This window comes from Pogoniulus pusillus, chromosome 7 (genome assembly GCF_015220805.1).
Source record: "Pogoniulus pusillus isolate bPogPus1 chromosome 7, bPogPus1.pri, whole genome shotgun sequence".
NCBI classification, from domain to species: domain Eukaryota; kingdom Metazoa; phylum Chordata; class Aves; order Piciformes; family Lybiidae; genus Pogoniulus; species Pogoniulus pusillus.
In genome coordinates, this window is record NC_087270.1 from 40,045,721 (window position 1) to 40,064,977 (window position 19,257).

The 19,257-nt window shown below is 50.3% G+C and overlaps 2 protein-coding genes across 2 annotated transcripts in view; one reads left to right on the forward strand and one right to left on the reverse strand.

Annotated features, from left to right (window-relative positions):
• The window catches only part of MSRA (methionine sulfoxide reductase A), a 471,584-nt gene that overhangs the window by 400,771 nt on the left and 51,556 nt on the right, over positions 1–19,257 (forward strand). The gene's annotated exons all lie outside the window — the stretch shown is intronic.
• Positions 1–19,257, reverse strand: part of RP1L1 (RP1 like 1) — a 50,121-nt gene that overhangs the window by 1,778 nt on the left and 29,086 nt on the right. Inside the window, exons 4-5 of the mRNA XM_064146734.1 lie at positions 6,975–7,140; positions 47–5,094 (exon numbers count right to left, since the gene is read on the reverse strand). Of these exons, the coding sequence (XP_064002804.1) occupies positions 47–5,094; positions 6,975–7,140 (5,214 nt within the window). The remainder of the gene's footprint in view (positions 1–46; positions 5,095–6,974; positions 7,141–19,257) is intronic.

Genomic DNA, 19,257 nt, shown 5'->3' on the forward strand with positions numbered 1-19,257 from the left:
CTTCCTTCACCTCCTCCTCTTCTTTTGTTTCTTCCTCCTCTTTTACTTCCTCCTTCTCCCCCTCCTCTTTCCTTCCTTCCTCTTTCTCTTCCTCCTCTTCTTTCCTTTCTCCTTCACAGCCTTCCTCATTATCATTTTTCTTCAACCTCAGGATTTGCTGTAAATCAAAAGCTCTCACCACCGGCGCGTTGGTGGCCACCACTGGGTTTCGGGGGGGCTTGGAAGCCAGCTTTTTCTTCACACAAGCATCGCATGGGCAGTACTCCTCCTCACTTGCTTCTTTGCTGAAACTGGCCTCAAAAGCTGCACTGACTGCCACATCTTCAGCCACATGAAATGATAGGTCCACCGTGTCCTCCACTCTCGTGTGGGTCCCATTCTTGTCGTGGAAGTGTGACCTTCTGTGCATCGTTTGCAGCCTCCGCCGCCTCTGCTCCGTTTGGAGCGTCGACTCGCGCTTGAGCGGCTCAGACGGAGGTCTCGGCATCTTATTCCCTGCCCTGCTTTTGATCTTCCTCATCTCCTTCTCTATGCTTTTTTGTATCCTTTGGCTGACGTCCTCCTTCAGCTCCAGTATCATTTGATCCATCTGCTGGTTGTTCTGCAGGTTCCACCTGACTTTGAACTCGTTCATGGCGGTGACATAGTGAGCCATAAACTCCTTCTCGATTTTCTTGAGCAGTCTCAGGACCCAGACTGGGTCTGGATCCATTGAGTTTTGCTGGACAAGTGATGTTTCCACACTGGTGGCCATACTGACTTTGGCCTCAGGGTCATCTGGAGAGGCTTTTTCAAGCTGCTCTTCTGCATCAGGTTTCAGCCCTGTTCCACAGCCTGCATCACTGATGTTTGCATCATCAGTAGCAGCCAGCTGACCAGCCTCCTCTTCAAGATTTTGGGGGACTTCATCATTCACAGCTCCAGCTTCTTCTTGTTCTCCATTTTCAGTTAATGTGCTGTCTTCTTTGGTCTCATTTTCTGCCTCCTCCTCCTGACCATTTTCACAGTTAGTGCAGTCATCCTCCTTATTCTCCTCTGCCTTCTGAGCTAAGGAGTCCTCTCTAGTAGTCTGTGCTTTTTCCTCACCCTGTGACTCTGAGCAGACAGTTGACTGCTCTTCCTCTTTACTCTGCTCCTCAGCCTCAGTCAGTTCAGTGCCAGTCTCTGCATCTTCCCCTTCTCCAGCTGATTTGAGTCCAGCATATTTCTGTGACATTAAAGAGCAGTCCCTGCCTCCAGCTGTAATCTCTTCTCCTGAGCCACCAGAACCACTGCTGACATCAACTCCAGAGGAAGACATGGGAGTGAAGTCATAATCTACATACTTTGGGGCTTTAAACCCAGAGACTGTCTTTATCTGCTCCCTTGCCTCTTGACCTGAACTCGGATCACTGTTTTCAGCTGTGCATCCAAACCACAGGGCTTGAAAAATGTTCAGCAGCTCCACATACCTTGGCTTGTTCAAACCTTTGGATTTATCTGATGGAGCTTCTGACTCTTCATCAAGGAGCTGAAGACTAGCAAGACAGGTGATCAAAACATTGGCAGAGTTACTCAGTTTTCTCCCCATAGTAGGGGACACTTCAGGGAGACTGTGGGATCGATCAAATTTCGTCTCATGCTTTGAACTGAGCAAAGCCTTCATGATCTGGACGGAGGTCTGGACAGAAGCTGGCAGGTCTCTTTTGTTGTTATTTTGACTGGATGCAACTGACTGGTTACATTCTGCCTGGTCAGCTTTAGCAGTTTCAGACAATACTTCAGAGACCTCTTCCTGATTCATGCATTCTTCAGCTGCCACTTCAGCCTCTTCCTCAGCCCCTTCTTCAGCCACTACTTCAGCCCCTTCCTCAGCCACCACTTCAGCCCCTTCCTCAGCCTCTTCCTCATCCCCTTCTTCAGCCACCACTTCAGCTCCTTCTTCAGCTGCCACTTCAGCCCCTTCCTCAGCCTCTTCCTCATCCCCTTCTTCAGCCACCACTTCAGCTCCTTCTTCAGCTGCCACTTCAGCCCCTTCCTCAGCCCCTTCCTCAACCCCCACTTCAGCTCCTTCCTCATCCCCTTCCTCAGCCCCTTCTTCAACCATCACTTCAGCCCCTTCCTCAGCCCCTTCTTCAGCCCCTTCTTCAACCCCCACTTCAGCTCCTTCCTCAGCCTCTTCCTCAGCCCCTTCTTCAGCCCCTTCTTCAACCACCACTTCAGCTCCTTCCTCAGCCCCTTCTTCAGCCCCTTCCTCAGCCCCTTCTTCAACCACCACTTCAGCTCCTTCCTCATCCCCTTCCTCAGCCCCTTCTTCAACCACCACTTCAGCCCCTTCCTCAGCCCCTTCATCATCCCCTTCTTCAACCCCCACTTCAGCTTCTTCCTCAGCCCCTTCTTCAGCCCCTTCTTCAGCCACCACTTCATCTCCTTCCTCAGCCACCACTTCAGCCCCTTCTTCAGCTTCCCCTGCTGTCTCTTTTACTACCTCATCCTTTGCCTCACTCTCAGTCTCCTCTCCATCATTTTTCTCAGCTCTTTCATCCTCTAAGGTCCCCTCTGCATTTGTACTGCACGACACTTCAGTGGTAGCCTCTACAGATTCCTCTTCCGCATAATCCTCCATTTCATATTTCACAAGCAACGTTTCTGAAGGGATTTTACTTAACCATTCTTGCACAACTTCTTCTGGAGATGTATTTGGTAGAGCAGATGGTATTAAATCACTCCTTTCCTCCTGCATGCCCCTGCCCTCTAACTCTTCCTCCACTTCCCTACCAGAACCAGCAGTCTTCTTCTGACCATTCGCTTTGGGCGCAGTTGATTTAGACCCATAGGAAGTCGCCTTGGAGGAATCTGAAACTTCCTTTGGCTGTTTCCCTGTGGTCTGTGCCGACTCAGTGCCTATGCTGCTGGCAGAGGAGTTCTGCAGCATGGCTGAAGGCCTTTTTTGGCTGTTTGGCCTGGCTTTTGGTGGGGCAGGGCAATGCAAACTACGCACTGACAAAGTCTCAGACAGCGATGCTCGGCTGGAGTTTGACATCTTCACGCGAAGGTTTCTGCTTTTCATCTGCCTCGATTTGGAAGACTGAGACATGTTTGACTGTGGACACCTATCATCACTTTCCTGGGAGGTCTGTGTCAATAAGCATGGATCTTTTATTTCTGACTTTGAAGACACTCTTGAAGAGACACTCGGAGGATTTCCATTCCCAAGCCCACTCTCAGCCGCGGGGGCACATTTGGAACATACACTCTCACTCATGCTTCCTTGTCTTGAAGATGGGGTCTCTGAATTCATCTGGGAGTGTCCCTCTCCAGGTTTTCCATTAGGACACGAAGCACTTGAGCAGAAGGATGGTGGCTTGCTGGTCTCTTCTCTGTGGCTTCTCTTCTTTGAGCTTTTTGAGGATTCACTGTAGGCATTGGTGGTGCTTTTTGAGCTGTTCTCCTCAGTGAAACCTGCCATTGCCTCTGCTTCACTAGCAGATGAAATGTTCGACTGGAAGGATCCTGAGTTATGAGCTGTGGGGTCTCTGATTGCTCTTTTCTTGATTTCACATGAGCTTTTGGAGTAAGTAGACGCCCTGCTGCATGGTCTCCTATCATCTGCATGTAGGGAATTCTTCTTTCTGTTTGGAGTGGATCCAAGGGAAGACACAGACATTTCAGACCGTGCATCCAAATGGATATGGCTGTGCTTGCTCTTTTTGGATCCCCTGGAAGAGCAAGAGAAATTGCACAGAGCGTTCTCATCGCTGTCACTTTTCTTGTTGTTCCTGTCACTAGCTCTGGAGTGGGAGGTGCCTTGTGTGGAGCATCGTTCACCTTCACTGCTCTCATCTTTAACTGATTGACTGGGCCTTGTTTTTGCTGATACTGAGCTGAGTTCGTTGATTTCACTTTCTTCTTGTTCTACTTCAGCCTCTTCAGCCTCTTTCTTAGGGTTGGACTCACTGGAGAAGGAGGAGATCGCTGCGTTGTCATCAGAGCGGTCATCCTGTTCACTCTTTGCTCTTGGTGTGGAGCAGTTACTAGACCTGCTGTGCACACTGCTGGCAGGAGTGGAGCATTTTGTGTTATCTCCTTGGTTTGCCTTCTGAAGGCTTGAGGAGGACATGCTCCTACCCACGCTACTTGACTCCTCACATATATTCTTCTTGCTTTGTTTGGACTGCAGAGATGACCTTGACATGGCACTCCCAACTCTGCCACTTTCAACCTCTTCTACATCACCCTTTAAACATTTCACAGAGGAAACTTCAAAGCAGTTTTCATCTCCAACTTGTGAACTGGTTTTACCGGCCTCATGGTCTTCAGGGGCATCTTTGGTATCCAGGTTGTTTTCACAGCTTGAATGTGACATTAAACCCAAGGATGAAGGTCTCTGACTATTACCTGTGCTCGCCCGAGTGTTTTCTTGCTGGTCTTCTCCATTGGAAGCACCTGTAGACAAATCACTCCGACACATACATCGCTTAATGGATCTATATGCCACTCTGTTCTCTATGGTCTCTGAGTAGGATGAGCACTCTTGCACGATGTGCTCAGAGAATTCCCCACTGGAGGTGGTGCGGAGGCTGTCCACAGAAGCCATTTTTTTACGGACCACTCTCCTGCGGGAGGATGTGCTGGAGCACGACGAGCGCGTGTGCCAAGTGCTTCGAACAGCGGGCTCTGCCCTCTGGGCTGTGTGCATGGGGTTCTTCCAGATGTCATAGTCCTGGTGTTTCTTCCCACAGCTCTGACACTGAGCCTCCTCACATTCCGACTCCTCAAGTTTTGACATGTAAGAATCAATGTCACAAGGATACAGCGACTCGTCTGCCTCTGAGCTGGCTTCTGGGTTCATCTTCTCTATGGGGTCTACTGCACTGTCCTCCTCCACACCTGACTCCTCACAAGGCAGCTGGTTCATCAGGTTGGACTTTCTGATCTGGGTGGACCACTGCAAAGTCTCATCGTTCAGCAAGCGGAAGCGGACTTTCATCTCAACGGACAGGCTGCCGTCCTTGTTCACGTGGACCCGCTTCTCTATGTCATCATTCACCAAGGAGTGGACAAGGTCCCCAGGCTTTGGGTGGGAGAAGGTGTTTGAGAAAGGTGCACCATTATCTGGTGAGGCAGCGAGACCGTTAGGAAAGGACTTCTCTGATGATAAGGAAAATCTCATTGACCGATTGCTTGATGCCGACCGGGGATGGATCACACTTTTTTTGGCTTTCAGTCCAAAGTCCACTGGAGTTTGAGATGAGAAAAGAAAGACAGAGAGGAATGTTAACTCACATAAAAAAGATGCAAAAGACACAGGTCAAACACTCACATTAGCCACATGAAACCTTCAAGCTACTCCGTATTGATATTAGTCCATTAAAGCTTAACTGTGCCAGTTTAAATAATCAGAAAATTTGGCTTTCAAGAAGTGATGGCCAAAAATGGACAGTTTGGGTTGTCACTGTGCCTGGAGGTGTTCAAGAAAATACTGGGTGAGGCACGTTGTGCCATGGTCTAGTGCAGCAGACTGGGTTGGACTGGAAGAGCTTGGAGGTCTCTTCAACCTGGTTGATTCTATGATTCTATGAAGAAGTTTTGGTTATGAGGAGAGATTGAGGGATTTGGGGTTGTTTAGCCTGGAGAAGAGGAGGCTCAGGGGCGATCTCAATGCTGCCTGAAACTACCTGAAGGGAGACTGTAACCAGGTGGGGTTGATCTCTTCTGCCAGGCAAGCAGCAACAGAAGAAGGGGACACAGCCTCAAGTTGTGCTAGGGGAGGTCTAGGCTGGATGTGAGGAGGAAGTTGTTGGCAGAGAGAGTGATTGGCATTGGAATGGGCTGCCCAGGGAGGTGGTGGAGTCATCATTCCTAGAGGTGTTCAAGAAAAGACTGGACGGGGCCTCCTCTGCTGCAGGCTGCACACCCCCAGCTCCCTCAGCCTCTCCTCACAGGGCTCTGCTCCAGGACCCTCCCCAGCCTTGCTGCCCTTCTCTCAACACCTTCCAGCACCTCAACATCTCTCTGCAATGGAGGAGCCCAGAACTGGGCAGAGCACTCAAGGGGTGGCCTGAGCAGTGCTGAGCACAGGGCCAGAAGATCCTTCCTTGTCCTGCTGCCCACACTGCTCCTGAGCCAGCCCAGGATGCCATTGGCTCTGCTGCCCACCTGGGCACTGCTGCCTCCTCTGCAGCTCCTCTCTCCCAGCACCCCCAGCTCCCTCTCTGCCTGGCTGCTCTCAGCCACTCTGGCCCCAGCCTGGAGTGCTGCTTGGGGTTGTTGTGGCCAAAGTGTAGAACCCTGCACTTGGCCTTGTTCAGTCTCATCCCATTGGCCTCTGCCCACCCATCCAGCCTGGCCAGGTCTCTCTGCAGGGATCTGCTACCCTCCAACAGCTCCACAGCTGCTCCTAGCTTGGTGTCATCTCCAAACCTACTGATGCTGGACTCAATCCCCTGGTCCAGATCATCAATAAAGATACTGAACAGGAATGGGCTCAGCACTGATCCTTATCATCCTCTTCACACCCTAAGAAGTTTTAAGTCATTAAAGAAAATACAACTGAGTCTCCTGCTGACAAAACCAGTGTCTCTTCTGTCCCAGGGGCAGAAAAACAGCAAAGTGTAGACATTATATGACAGACAGGCAAGGGGATGGAGGACTCGTGGGAAATCACAAGGGTTTGAGGAGTCATGGAGGCAGACACAGGAAAGGAGGGAGTTCTGGAAGGAAAAGGAGATACAGAGATATAAAAGAGGAAGGGAAGTCAGCCAGACATGGGGAACATGTAAAAGAAAGACTAGAGGGTGTAGGGAGGAAATCCTAGAAGGAAACCAGAGAAAAAGAAGGGGAGCATGGAAAGGCCTGGGAGGCAGGGAGAGGGAAGTCCATTTTCCACATGAAGTCTGCAGGCAGGGGCAGCACAATAGGTGCCTGTAGTCTCCACCTTGTGGGACATGGGCCTAGAGACCACTGTGCAGCATGGCCCAGGGTGTTTTCCTTACTGTCATTGTTCGTGTGGACATTGTTGCTGTTCGAACGAGGAGCTACATCAGGCAGCTTCTCCCCGGAGTGTTTCCTCAAATTCTCCATCGGTATGGGCTTGAATGGCTCCCTGCCAGCACACACCAGCACGCTGGGGCAGTGGAGCAGAGCCTGCATGCTGTCAATCTAGAAGAGAAGAGCAAGAGGGTCATCATGAGTGAAGAACTGGGTTTGATCTTTAGGTGTTGAAGCCAAGCCTGGCTGGGGCACTTAGTGCCATGGTCTGGTTGCTTGGCCAGGGCTGGGTGCTAGGTTGGACTGGATGAGCTTGGAGATCTTTTCCAACCTGCTTGATTCTATGATTCTATGATTGGACAGGGCTGGGTGCTAGGTTGGACTGGCTGAGCTTGGAGATCTTTTCCAACCTGCTTGATTCTATGATTCTATGATTGGGAAAGCCAAACGACAATTACTGCTTCAGCAATACCCACCTGAACATGAGCCAGCAGTGTGCCCAGGTGGCCAAGAGAGCCAGTGGCATCCTGGCCTGCATCAGGAATGGTGTGGCCAGCAGGAGCAGGGAGGTCATTCTGCCCCTGTACTCTGCACTGGTTAGACCACACCTTGAGTGCTGTGTTCAGTTCTGGGCCCCCCAGTTTAGGAGGGACATTGAGATGCTTGAGCGTGTCCAGAGAAGGGCGACAAGGCTGGGGAGAGGCCTTGAGCACAGCCCTACGAGGAGAGGCTGAGGGAGCTGGGATTGGTTAGCCTGGAGAAGAGGAGGCTCAGGGGTGACCTTATTGCTGTCTACAACTGCCTGAGGGGAGGTTGTGGCCAGGAGGAGGTTGCTCTCTTCTCTCAGGAGGCCAGCACCAGAACAAGAGGACACAGCCTCAGGCTGCACCAGGGGAAATTTAGGCTTGAGGTGAAGAGAAAGTTCTTCACCCCAGGGAGGTGGTGGAGGCACCGTCCCTGGGGGTCTTCAAGAAAAGACTGGATGAGGCACTGAGTGCCATGGTCTGGTTAATTGGATAGGGCAGGGTGCCAGGTTGGACTGGATGACCTTGGAGGTCTCTTCCAACCTGCTTGATTCTATGATTCTATGACTGGCCAGGGCTGGGTGCTAGGTTGGACTGGATGAGCTTGGAAGTCTCCTCCAACCTGCTTGATTCTATGATTCTCAGGTGCAGAGAGATGGTACCTGGAAAAAATAACCCAACCCACCATAGTGCTGGAGAAATTCAGGGTCTAGCAAAATCCTGTTCTCAGGCTCTTTTAATCAGGTGTCCTAAGATGGATGTGCTGCAAGGTGCCCAGAGAAGAGCCACGAGGATGATCAGAGGGCTGAAGCACCTCTCCTATGAAGAGAGACTGAAAGAGTTGGGGCTGTTCAGTCTGGAGAGGATAAGACTCCCAGGTGACCTTCTTGTGGCCTTCCAGGATCTGAAGGGGGCTACAAAAAAGCTGGGGAAGGACTTCTGAGGCTGTCAGGGAGTGACAGGACTGGGGGGAATGGAGCAAAGCTGGAGGTGGGGAGAGTCAGAGTGGAGGTGAGGAGGAAGTTGTTGAGCAGGAGAGTGGTGAGAGGCTGGACTGGGTTGCCCAGGGAGGTGGTTGAGGCCCCATGGCTGGAGGTGTTTGAGGCCAGGCTGTGTGAGGCTGTGTGCAGCCTGCTCTAGGGTAGGGTGTCCCTGGGCATGGCAGGGGGCTTGGAACTGGCTGCTCCTTGTGGTGCCTTCCAACCCTGACTGATTCTATGATTCTATGATTCCATTATTCTATGGTTCTATGGTTCTATGATTGGGAATGGGTGGGGAACGTTTCCTGAAGGAGAGGATACCTCATTTATTCCAGGGGTTTCCATCTTCTGGGAAGGATTCAGGCATAATTAATGTGGTAGTGAGGAAAGGAGTGGAGTGGGAGGCTTGTCACTTTCCCTCATGGAGAATTCTCTTTAATGATTCTAATTCCTCTATGGAACAGGAAAATGGAACTTTGTAAATGCTACATTCCAGGTTGACCATTAGTTGTTTTTCTTCTCTGCTCAGGAAGGGCCAAGAACTGTGACTGACACATCCAGTACTGCCTCCAGTGTTACCTGCAGTATTGCCTCAAGGCTGGACCATGTGGGACATCATCCCTTAGCATGGGAAGTGCCTGTTGAGGCACTTCATCCACAGGAACCCAGGCTTACACACTACCTCTTCACCTTCACCTCATGAACTCTGTCTGGATTACACAAGAAGTCTTTCACACAGAAACACAAAGAATCAATCACTTGGAAAAGACCTTTGAGATCATCAAGTCCAATCTATCACCTGACATCATCTAATCAACTAAACCATGGCACTAAGTGGCACATACAGTCTTTTTTGAAACACTTCCAACCTGGTTGATTCTATGATTCTATGGTGACTCCACCACCTCCCTGGGCAGCCCATTCCAATGCCAATCACTCTTTCTGACAACAACTTCCTAACAACATCCAGCCTAAATCTGCCCAGGCATGCTTGAGGCTGTGTCCTCCTGTTCTGTTGCTGACTGCCTGAGAGAAGAGCCCAACCCCACCTGGCTACAGCCTCCCTGCAGGCAGCTGCAGACAGCAATGAGCTCTGCCCTGAGCCTCCTCTGCTGCAGGCTGCACACCCCCAGCTCCCTCAGCCTCTCCTCACAGGGCTCTGCTCCAGGCCCCTCCCCAGCCTTGCTGCCCTTCTCTGGCCACATTCAAGCACCTCAACATGTTTCTTAATCTGAGGTTCCCAGACTGGACACAGCACTCAAGGTGTTGCCTAACCAGTGCTGAGTACAGAGGCAGAATTACTTCCCTTCTCCTGATGGCCACACTGCTCCTACTACAGGCCAGGATGCCAATGGCCTTCTTGGCCACATGGGCACACTGCTGGCTCAAAGACAGAACCTATGGATCACAGTATCACAGTATCACCAAGGTTGGAAGAGACCTCACAGATCATCAAGTCCAACCCTTTACCACAGAGCTCAAGGCCAGACCATGGCACCAAGTGCCACGTCCAATCCTGCCTTGAACAGCTCCAGGGACGGCGACTCCACCACCTCCCCAGGCAGCCCATTCCAGTGTCCAATGACTCTCTCAGTGAAGAACTTTCTCCTCACCTCCAGCCTAAATCTCCCCTGGTGTAGCTTTACACACTTCAGAAGCTGAATATAGATATCAGTTTGTGATTGAAGTAGGAGATACCTTTTGCTTTTCATCTGCTGGCTATGAGCCACCCAAAGGCACCTGAGACTTAGAGAGAGAATGGGGAAATAAAGCAAGACATGGCTCAGTCCTTAAGCCAATCCACCTTGCAGAGATGTGCAGAGGTGCAAGAGAGAAACAGGAAAAACTTGTAACAGGGATGTTGAAGGCAAAGTGAAGGGGCTGAGTTCATTGCCTATCAAGCTGACTCATTGCCTCCCTGCCTTCTGCTCGTTCAGCTGCTCCCTTCTGCCTACTGTTCCAATGTACAACTCGTTGGAGTGCCCTTCTCTTTTGTAGTTGTACTACACGTAATCCAGGAGGATCCAAGCCCCAGACTGGAGAATCTTGGAGTAACAGTGACAAATTTTGTCTTTTATTCTTGCAAAGAGGCTATTTGCCCTTCCTTCTCTCAGGCTCTGTGCTAGGGGAATTAGAGAGCAGCTCTTTTGGGGAGCGGTTTCATAAAGCTATGCTCATCTGTGGGTCAGAAGGTGAATCATGGGGTGTTGGCACTCCATGCCCACATGCATATTAGCTAATTAGAGGGAGAAAAGAGGAGGATGGCAGAAGAAAGTGCGCTGCTACACCTCACTTTCTCTAATTCAGAGCAAAGCTGGAGGTGGGTCGGTTCAGACTGGATGCAAGGAGGAAGTTCTTCCCCACAAGGATGGTGAGAGCCTGGACTGGGTTGCCCAGGGAGGTGGTTGAGGCCCCATGGCTGGAGGTGTTTAAGGCCAGGCTGGATGAGGCTGTGGCCAGCCTGCTTTAGGGTAGGGTGTCCCTGTCCATGGCAGAGGGATTGGAACTAGATGATGCTTGTGATCCCTTCCAACCCTGACTGATTCTATGATTCTAATATCATCATGGGCAACATCCTCCACACCCTAGCACAGTGGAACAGCCCTTTTCACATCTGTGGAGGAGCTGGTGGATGTTACATGGGTGTGTATTTGATGAGCAGCCAGAGGGCTCTCCCCATCACACCAGAAGGAAGGCAGAACAAGAGCTAATATTGAACTAAAGTAGGGAACCAGTGCATAGAATTGGATCTAATCCTCAGCATACTTGCAGCATCCAAATTATTTGTCCAGCAGGAGAGTATGCAGCATTTCTTCCATGTCTCATGGCAAATCTAAGCTCACATGGTCTCTTACACACCAAATCAAATATAAGGTTCCAAGACCCAAATGCAGGAAGCAGAACAGATAGCTGTGGGAGCTGTGATCTGGCAATCTGGCCACAAAGCACTCAGAGATGATGGCTGTGGGAGCTGTGATCTGGCAATCTGGCCACAAAGCACTCAGAGATGATAGCCTTGGGAGCTGTGATCTGGCAATCTGGCCATGAAGCACTCAGAGATGATGGCTGTGGGAGCTGTGATCTGGCAATCTGGCCACAAAGCACTCAGAGATGATAGCCTTGGGAGCTGTGATCTGGCAATCTGGCCACAAAGCACTCAGAGATGATGGCTGTGGGAGCTGTGATCTGGCAATCTGGCCACAAAGCACTCAGAGATGATAGCCTTGGGAGCTGTGATCTGGCAATCTGGCCACAAAGCACTCAGAGATGATAGCTGTGGGAGCTGTGATCTGGCAATCTGGCCACAAAGCACTCAGAGATGATAGCTGTGGGAGCTGTGATCTGGCAATTTGGCCACAAAGCACTCAGAGATGATGGCTGTGGGAGCTGTGATCTGGCAATCTGGCCACAAAGCACTCAGAGATGACAGCTGTGGGAGCTGTGATCTGGCAATCTGGCCACAAAGCACTCAGAGATGATAGCTGTGGGAGCTGTGATCTGGCAATCTGGCCAAGGAGCACTCAAACAGCCAAGTCAAACATGTGAAAGATAAAGGAATGATGCACTGCACTGCTCCCTCAGCCAGCCCCAGACAAAGATCATGTTGAGCTGGTGCACTGCTGGCAGTTTCAGAAATGCCTTCTCCCTGTGTGTGAGACTTCACACATGCATGCAAAAATGTTCTGGGTTTGCTTCTGGAAATAGTCTGCAGGAAGACATCTTGCAATAGTCCAGAAGAAATATTAGAATCCAAAGCTGGACATTGGAAATCATTTGGGTAGCACAAGGAGAGAAATGCCACATGGGAAAAGGGGAGGAGAGGGGAAAGACTGCAGACCAAAATGCATGAAGAAGACAGAAGAGGTTTTGAGGAACAGGTGAAAACAGCAAAAGGGGGAAGGAAACTGATGTACATCTTGGTTTAGTATGGAAGGCAGCCTGCTAGGATCATATGAAGGGTGCTAGGGTTACTGTCTCCATGGAGGATGAAATGGCTTCTGGTGAAGACTATGGAAGGCTTCCTAAGGACTTTACTGAGTGCTGCCTTCAGGTTTGGGCTCCCCAGTTGAAGAGGGACAGGGGTCTGCTGAAGAAGGTCCAGTGGAGGGCTACAGGGATGATTAGGAGACTGGAACACTGCCTGATGAGGCAGGCTGAGGGACCTGGGGCTTTTTGGTCTGGAAAAGAGAAGACTGAGAAGGGATTTAATCAAGGTTCATAAACATCTGAGGGCTGGGGGGCAGGATGGGGGGGACAGGCTCTGCTCACTGCTCCCTGGGATAGGACAAGCAGCAATGGATGGAAGCTGCAGCACAGGAGGTTCCAGCTCAACACAAGGGGGAACTTCTTTACTGTAAGGGTCCCAGAGCCCTGGCACAGGCTGCCCAGAGAGGTTGTGGAGTCTCCTCCTCTGGAGCCTTTCAAGGCCTGTCTGGATGTGTTCCTGTGTGACCTGAGCTAGATTATGTGGTCCTGCTCTGGCAGGGGGATTGGACTGGATGATCTCATTGGGTCCCTTCCAACCCCTGACATCCTGTGAGCCTGTGTGAATTCAGCTGGGCAGTTTCACACATTGCACCAAATTCATATGCAAGGTTTTGATGGCCTTTTGCCTTCCTAATCACTATGGCAGCTCAAAATGAAGTCTGAGGCTGTTCTAGCTGTGAATCAGCCAGAGAAGCAAAAAATTGCTGCTAAGGGTGAAAACCTCAACATAGCTGAGAGGAAGGCATTAGGAAGACATTCGTTAGACAGCTTTTGCTGCTGCTACTCCCCACCTCCTGACACACTGCAATTCCTCACTGAAATCAGAGCCCATCACCTGGCTCCTCTGGCACTAAGTTCATTAAATCTGGTCCATCCAACATCAGCATTTGAAAACTGTGAGTCAGAAGAACATTCACTCCACACTAAGCATCTGTCCTTATCCTCTCTTATGGTTAGGATTAACTCAAAAATGGACAAGTCATGAAAAATGCTAAGCATTTTGCTCTTATGATTAGCCTTCTGGTGGCTGAGTCAGTGGGAAGGATATGGTTCATGAGTTCAAGCTATTCCCCTTGACCAGAAGCTCTCAAAACTGACTGATTTTATATGGAGATTATCCACATCATGGATGAAAAATGACTCCAGCTGGAAGCTGTGAGTGTGCCAAGGGTTAAGCCTGGGCTGGCCACTAGGTGAATGGCAGAAGCTCTCTATTAGCCCAAATCTGTTCCCAAAGGGGAGGAGAAAGGCAATAATTGAGAGAGATGTAGATTCATAGAATCACAGAATCAGTCAGGGTTGGAAGGGACCACAAGGAGCAGCCAGTTCCAACCCCCCTGCCATGCCCAGGGACACCCTACCCTAGAGCAGGCTGCACACAGCCTCAGCCAGCCTGGCCTCAAACACCTCCAGCCATGGGGCCTCAACCACCTCCCTGGGCAACCCATTCCAGCCTCTCACCACTCTCCTGCTCAACAACTTCCTCCTCACCTCCAGCCTGACTCTGCCCACCTCCAGCTGTGCTCCATTCCCCCCACTCCTGCCACTCCCTCAAAGCCTCAAAAGTCCCTCCCCATTTTTTTTGTAGCCCCCTTCTGATCCTGGAAGGACACAAGAAGGTCACCTGGGAGCCTCCTCTGCTCCAGCCTGCACAGCCCCAACTCTTTCAGGCTGTGCTCACAGCAGAGCTGCTGCAGCCCTCTCAGCATCCTCCTGGCCCTGCTCTGGACACACTCCAGCATCTCCACATCCCTCTTGTCCCAGGGGCTCCAGAGCTGGATGCAGGACTCCAGGTGGGGTCTCAGCAGAGCAGAGCAGAGCAGAGGAGGAGAATCCCCTCCCTGGCCCTGCTGGCCACACTTCTGCTGCTGCAGCCTAGGCTCTGCTTGGCTTTCTGGGCTGCAAGTCAACCTCTGGCAGCCTCAAAAGTCCCTTCCCAGCTTTTTTGTAGGCCCCCTTCAGATCCTGGAAGGCCACAAGAAGGTCACCTCCTCTTCTCCAGGCTGAACAACCTTTTATGCACTGTTATGTACAACTGGAAAATGAAACCAAAGGAGCTTTAATGAAAATCATAATGAGAATAAAATGAAATAGATTCAAGCAAATACAAGCCCAACATGGAACCCAAACCCTTGATGGCAATGAGGTCACCTTCATCACTGATGGTGCTGTAAACAGGTGGTGAGGAAGTCCTAGACTGGACGAAGAAGTATGTGGGAACTGGATCCAGAAAGACACAGACAGAGATCAAAGGCAGAACAGCAGAGGTGTCTTAGGATGCTGATTAATTAAGAGAAGAGCTTAGCCCTCATAATCCCTCAGCTTTATAATGAATATGACATACATGGAATGGAATCCCTTGCTAGACAGTTAAGGGTTATGTGTCGTGTCCACTCCTCTCATGCAGATGTCACCTTTAACTTTGCAACGTGGCACAAAAGGTTTAGCAGTGACCTTGGTCTCTGTAGGAGCAAATACAAGCAGGAGTCTTTGTGCACCCCAGCCCTCACCAGTAACTAAATGTCAACATTAAAGGAGCAGACACTGCCTGCAAAACTATGCCTTTAGCTTCAGAAAGTGCCACCACTGAGAAGATCATAGAATCATAGCATCAATCAAGTTGGAAGACAGCTCCAAGGTCATCCAGTCTGACCTATCACCCAGCCCTAGCTCTCACCTAGGTTCCTAGCCAGGAATCCATTCCAGGCTCTCACCACTCCCATGCTGAAGAACCTCCTCCTCACTTCCAGTCTGAATCTATCTCTGACTAACCTAGCAGTTTGAACAACCTCATCTTTGTCAGCCCATCTTCACAACAAAGGTATTCCAGCCCTCTGATCATTTTTGGGCCCCCCCTGGACCCACTCCTGTGTTGAGCATCCCAGAGCTGGATACAGCACTGCAGGTTGGGTCTCCTCTAGAGCAGAGCAGAGGGACAGAATCCCTTCCCTCGACCACTGCATTGGATGCAGCCCAGGATACAGTTGGCTCCTGGGCTGCAAGGGCACATTGCTGGCTCAAGTGCAGCTTTCCACCCACTACTATCCCAAAGTTCTTCTCCACAGGGCTTCTCTCAATCTCTTCATCCTTATGCCTGTATTGATACTGACAATAGCCACTGGAATGGGCTGCCCAGAGAGGTGGTGGAGTCTCTGTGCTTGGAGGTGTTCAGTCAAAGCCTGGCTGGGGCACTTAGTGCCATGGTCTGGTTGATTGGCCAGGGCTGGGTGATAGGTTGGGCTGGATGGGCTTGGAGGTCTCTTCCAACCTGCTTGATTCTATTCTATTCCATTCTATTCTATTCCATTCCATTCCATTCCATTCCATTCCATTCTATTCTATTCTATTCTATTCTATTCTATTCTATTCTATTCTATTCTATTCTATTCTATTCTATTCTAACTGCCCTGACTACCATTCTGCTTCCTTTCCCATTATTGGTGGAAACACTAAAGCCTGCATTTGGAAAATGAGGTTTTGCTGTGCAAATCCACCATTCTGTGAACATCCTTGCAGAAACAGTGAGTTCTAGCTAAAGTACTTCAGGCAAATTCACCATTTTTCCAGGAGAGGGTGGAATTCTGCTATTCTTTGCACTCCAGCTGAAGGAATGCATAGAAGCATCACATTGACAAATACTACTGCACATGGTCAGTACAATGATTGGAATTATCATAGAATCAGTCAGGGTGGGAAGGAAGCACAAGGAGCAGCCAGTTCCAAACCCCCTGCCATGCCCAGGGACACCCTACCCTAGAGCAGGCTGCACACAGCCTCACACAGCCTGGCCTCAAACACCTCCAGCCATGGGGCCTCAACCACCTCCCTGGGCAACCCAGTCCAGCCTCTCACCACTCTCATAGGGAAGAACTTCTTCCTAACGTCCAGTCTGAATCTACCCATTTCTAGCTTTGTTCCATCCCCCCCCCCCCCAAGTCCTATCACTACCTGACAGACTGAAAAATCCCTCCCCAGCTTTCTTGTAGTCGCCTTCAGATACTGAAAGGTCACAATAAGGTCACCTGAGAGCCTCCTTTTCTGCAGCCTGCACAGCCCCAACTCCCTCAGTCTCTCTTCATTGGAGAGTTGCTTCAGCCCTGTGGTCATCCTCATGGCCCTTCTCTGGACACCTTCCAGCACATCCACATCCCTCTTGTACTGGGGGCTCCAGAACTGGATGCAGTACTCCAGGTGGGATCTCAGTGCAGAGTGAAGGGGCTCTTCTGGCCACACTTCTCTTAATGCAGCCCAGGCTCTGCTTGGCTTTCTGGGTTGCAAGAGCACACTGATAGCTCATTTTGAGCTTCTTGTCCACCAACACTCCCAAGTCCCTCTCCTCAGGGCTGCTCTCAAGCCAGTCACTGCTCAGCCTATCTTGGTGCTTGGGATTGCCTCGACCCAGATGCAGGACCTTGCACTTGTTCTTGTTGATGCTCTGCATTAAACTCAAATTCAAAAGTGACTACATTTTGCTACACTAATATTGGAACACCAAAATGCCCTCAGGCCAAGGGAATCCTTTTCATTCAGCATATGTTAGATAAGAAAGTATTAGATTAGGTATGGGTTAGATAAGAAAGTGGCTAGCACATGGGGTCCATTTAACTGCATCTTGCCAGGCACTGGGCCAAATGATTTCAGGGCTTCTCAAAGGTTCATAAAACACACCTGGATCTGAGTCTTCTCATGGATCAGGTTCATGGAAAGTTTTGCTGAGGTTTACAGATCACTTGTGTAAACCTCCTTGGAGTCATTGTGGGTTTGGCATGGGATCAGAGCATACCGAGCTTGAAACCTGTGGTTTGTTTTTAGGCTGTGAGTCACAGGCATGGTGGGTGGAAAGTGGTAGAAGTGGTAGGGCTCATTTGGTGACAATGGCTTGCTCCAGGTGAGGGGCTGAGATTGGTTCATTCCATTATTCATACCTGAACACAGTGTCTGACCAAGTAGTCACAGAATGGTCAGGGTTGGAAGGGACCTCAAAGGTCATCCAGTTCCAACCTCCCTGCCATGGCAGGGACACTTCACACTAGATCAGGTCACTCAGAGCCAATCCAGCCTGGCTTAAAGACCTACAGGGATGGAGCCTCCACCAAGATCTTTCTCCATGGAGCTGCTTTCCAGTAGGGCAGCCCCTAACCTGTACTGGTGCCTGTTGTTATTCCTCCCCAGATGCAGGAGCCTGCACTTGTCCTTATTGAACTCCATAAGGTTTGCCTTTCACCCAGCCCTCAGCCTGTGCAGGTCTCACAGAATCACAGAATCTCTTAGATTGGCAAAGCCCTTCAAGCTCCTCGAGTCCAATCATCAGTTTCACACTGACAAGTCCTTGACCAAACCAAATCCCTCAGCACAACATCTCATCACTATGAGTCACTGTGGTTGTAAAGGACAACCAGGATCATCCAGCCCAACCTTCATCCCAGCATCTTTCATCACTGGACCATAGCCTCAAGCACCACATCCACTCTCCTCTTAAACGCCTCCAGAGATGGTGACTCCCTCACTTCCCTGGGCAGCCTGTTCCAGTGCCTGACCACCTGCTCAGGAAAAAGCTTCCTCCCAACAGCCAACCTTAACCTCTCGTGATGCAACTTGAGGCCATTTCCTCTTGTCCTAGCATTAGTAATTTGGGAGAAGAGACCAGCTCCAGCCTCACTACAACCTCCTTTTAGGTAGCTGTACTCAATACTCAACCTCACTGGATGGCAGCACAGCCTGACAGGCTGCCAGCACCCCCTCTCCTACCCCCCAGTTTTGTATCATCAGCAAACTTGCTGAGTGGGCAACATGCAACCAATAACTATCTCAAGAAGATAAATTCTCCCCTTTCTTCTCATGTTGTTTACATACACACTGTGGGTTAAACCAGCTTGTTTGCCTCCATGTCCCCCATTTCCCTCTTACAGTTACACCAGGGTCCTGATGCCACCTGTCATTAAGACAGATGAGTTTGGTAGACAGCCCAAACATGAGTGGCTTGGAGGATGCCTGTGGGCTGCCTACAGATATCCTAGAAACTGGGACAGATGTGTAAATCTGAGGCAGGAAATGTGTCAGACAAGCCTGTTTCCTGGCCTTGCACCCTAAGGTCACTAGAGCCAGGAATATCAGGAATGGTTGAATAATGATAGTGAGGCCAATAGCTTTACTATGGAGAACAAGGCAAAATGCTAATCCATCTTTATGGCTAAATGAAGCAATTCTGGAGCCAGGGAACTGGACTACAGCTGCCTGTGATGTTAAATTGCTAGAATGGTCTTCAGAGCATTAAAGCTTGTATCAGCTGGCACTGTTTCAAGCAATTCCTGGGCAGATCTGGGAGTTAACATAAGCCCCAGGGTCTTTCCTAAGTAGTAGCTTAAATGTGGCCACTCAGTTTTAGCAGCTGTGGGAATTAGACTCTATTTTGGAAGCTTCACAATGTAAGTGAGCATTAATAGAGCCATTTGGTGTCAGGGCCAGACATGCACTCAACACTGTACTTGTACTCAGCACTGCTCAGGCCACAGCTTGAGTGCTGTGTCCAGTTCTGGGCTCCTCAATGCAAGAGAGATGTTGAGATACTGGAAGGTGTCCAGAGAAGGGCAGCAAAGCTGGGGAGGGGCCTGGAGCACAGCCCTGTGAGGAGAGGCTGAGGGAGCTGGGGGTGTGCAGCCTGCAGCAGAGGAGGCTCAGGGCACAGCTCATTGCTGTCTACAACTACTTGAAGGGAGGCTGTAGCCAGGTGGGGTTGGGCTCTGCTGCCAGGCACCCAGCAACAGAAGAAGGGGACAGAGTCTCAAGCTGTGCCAGGG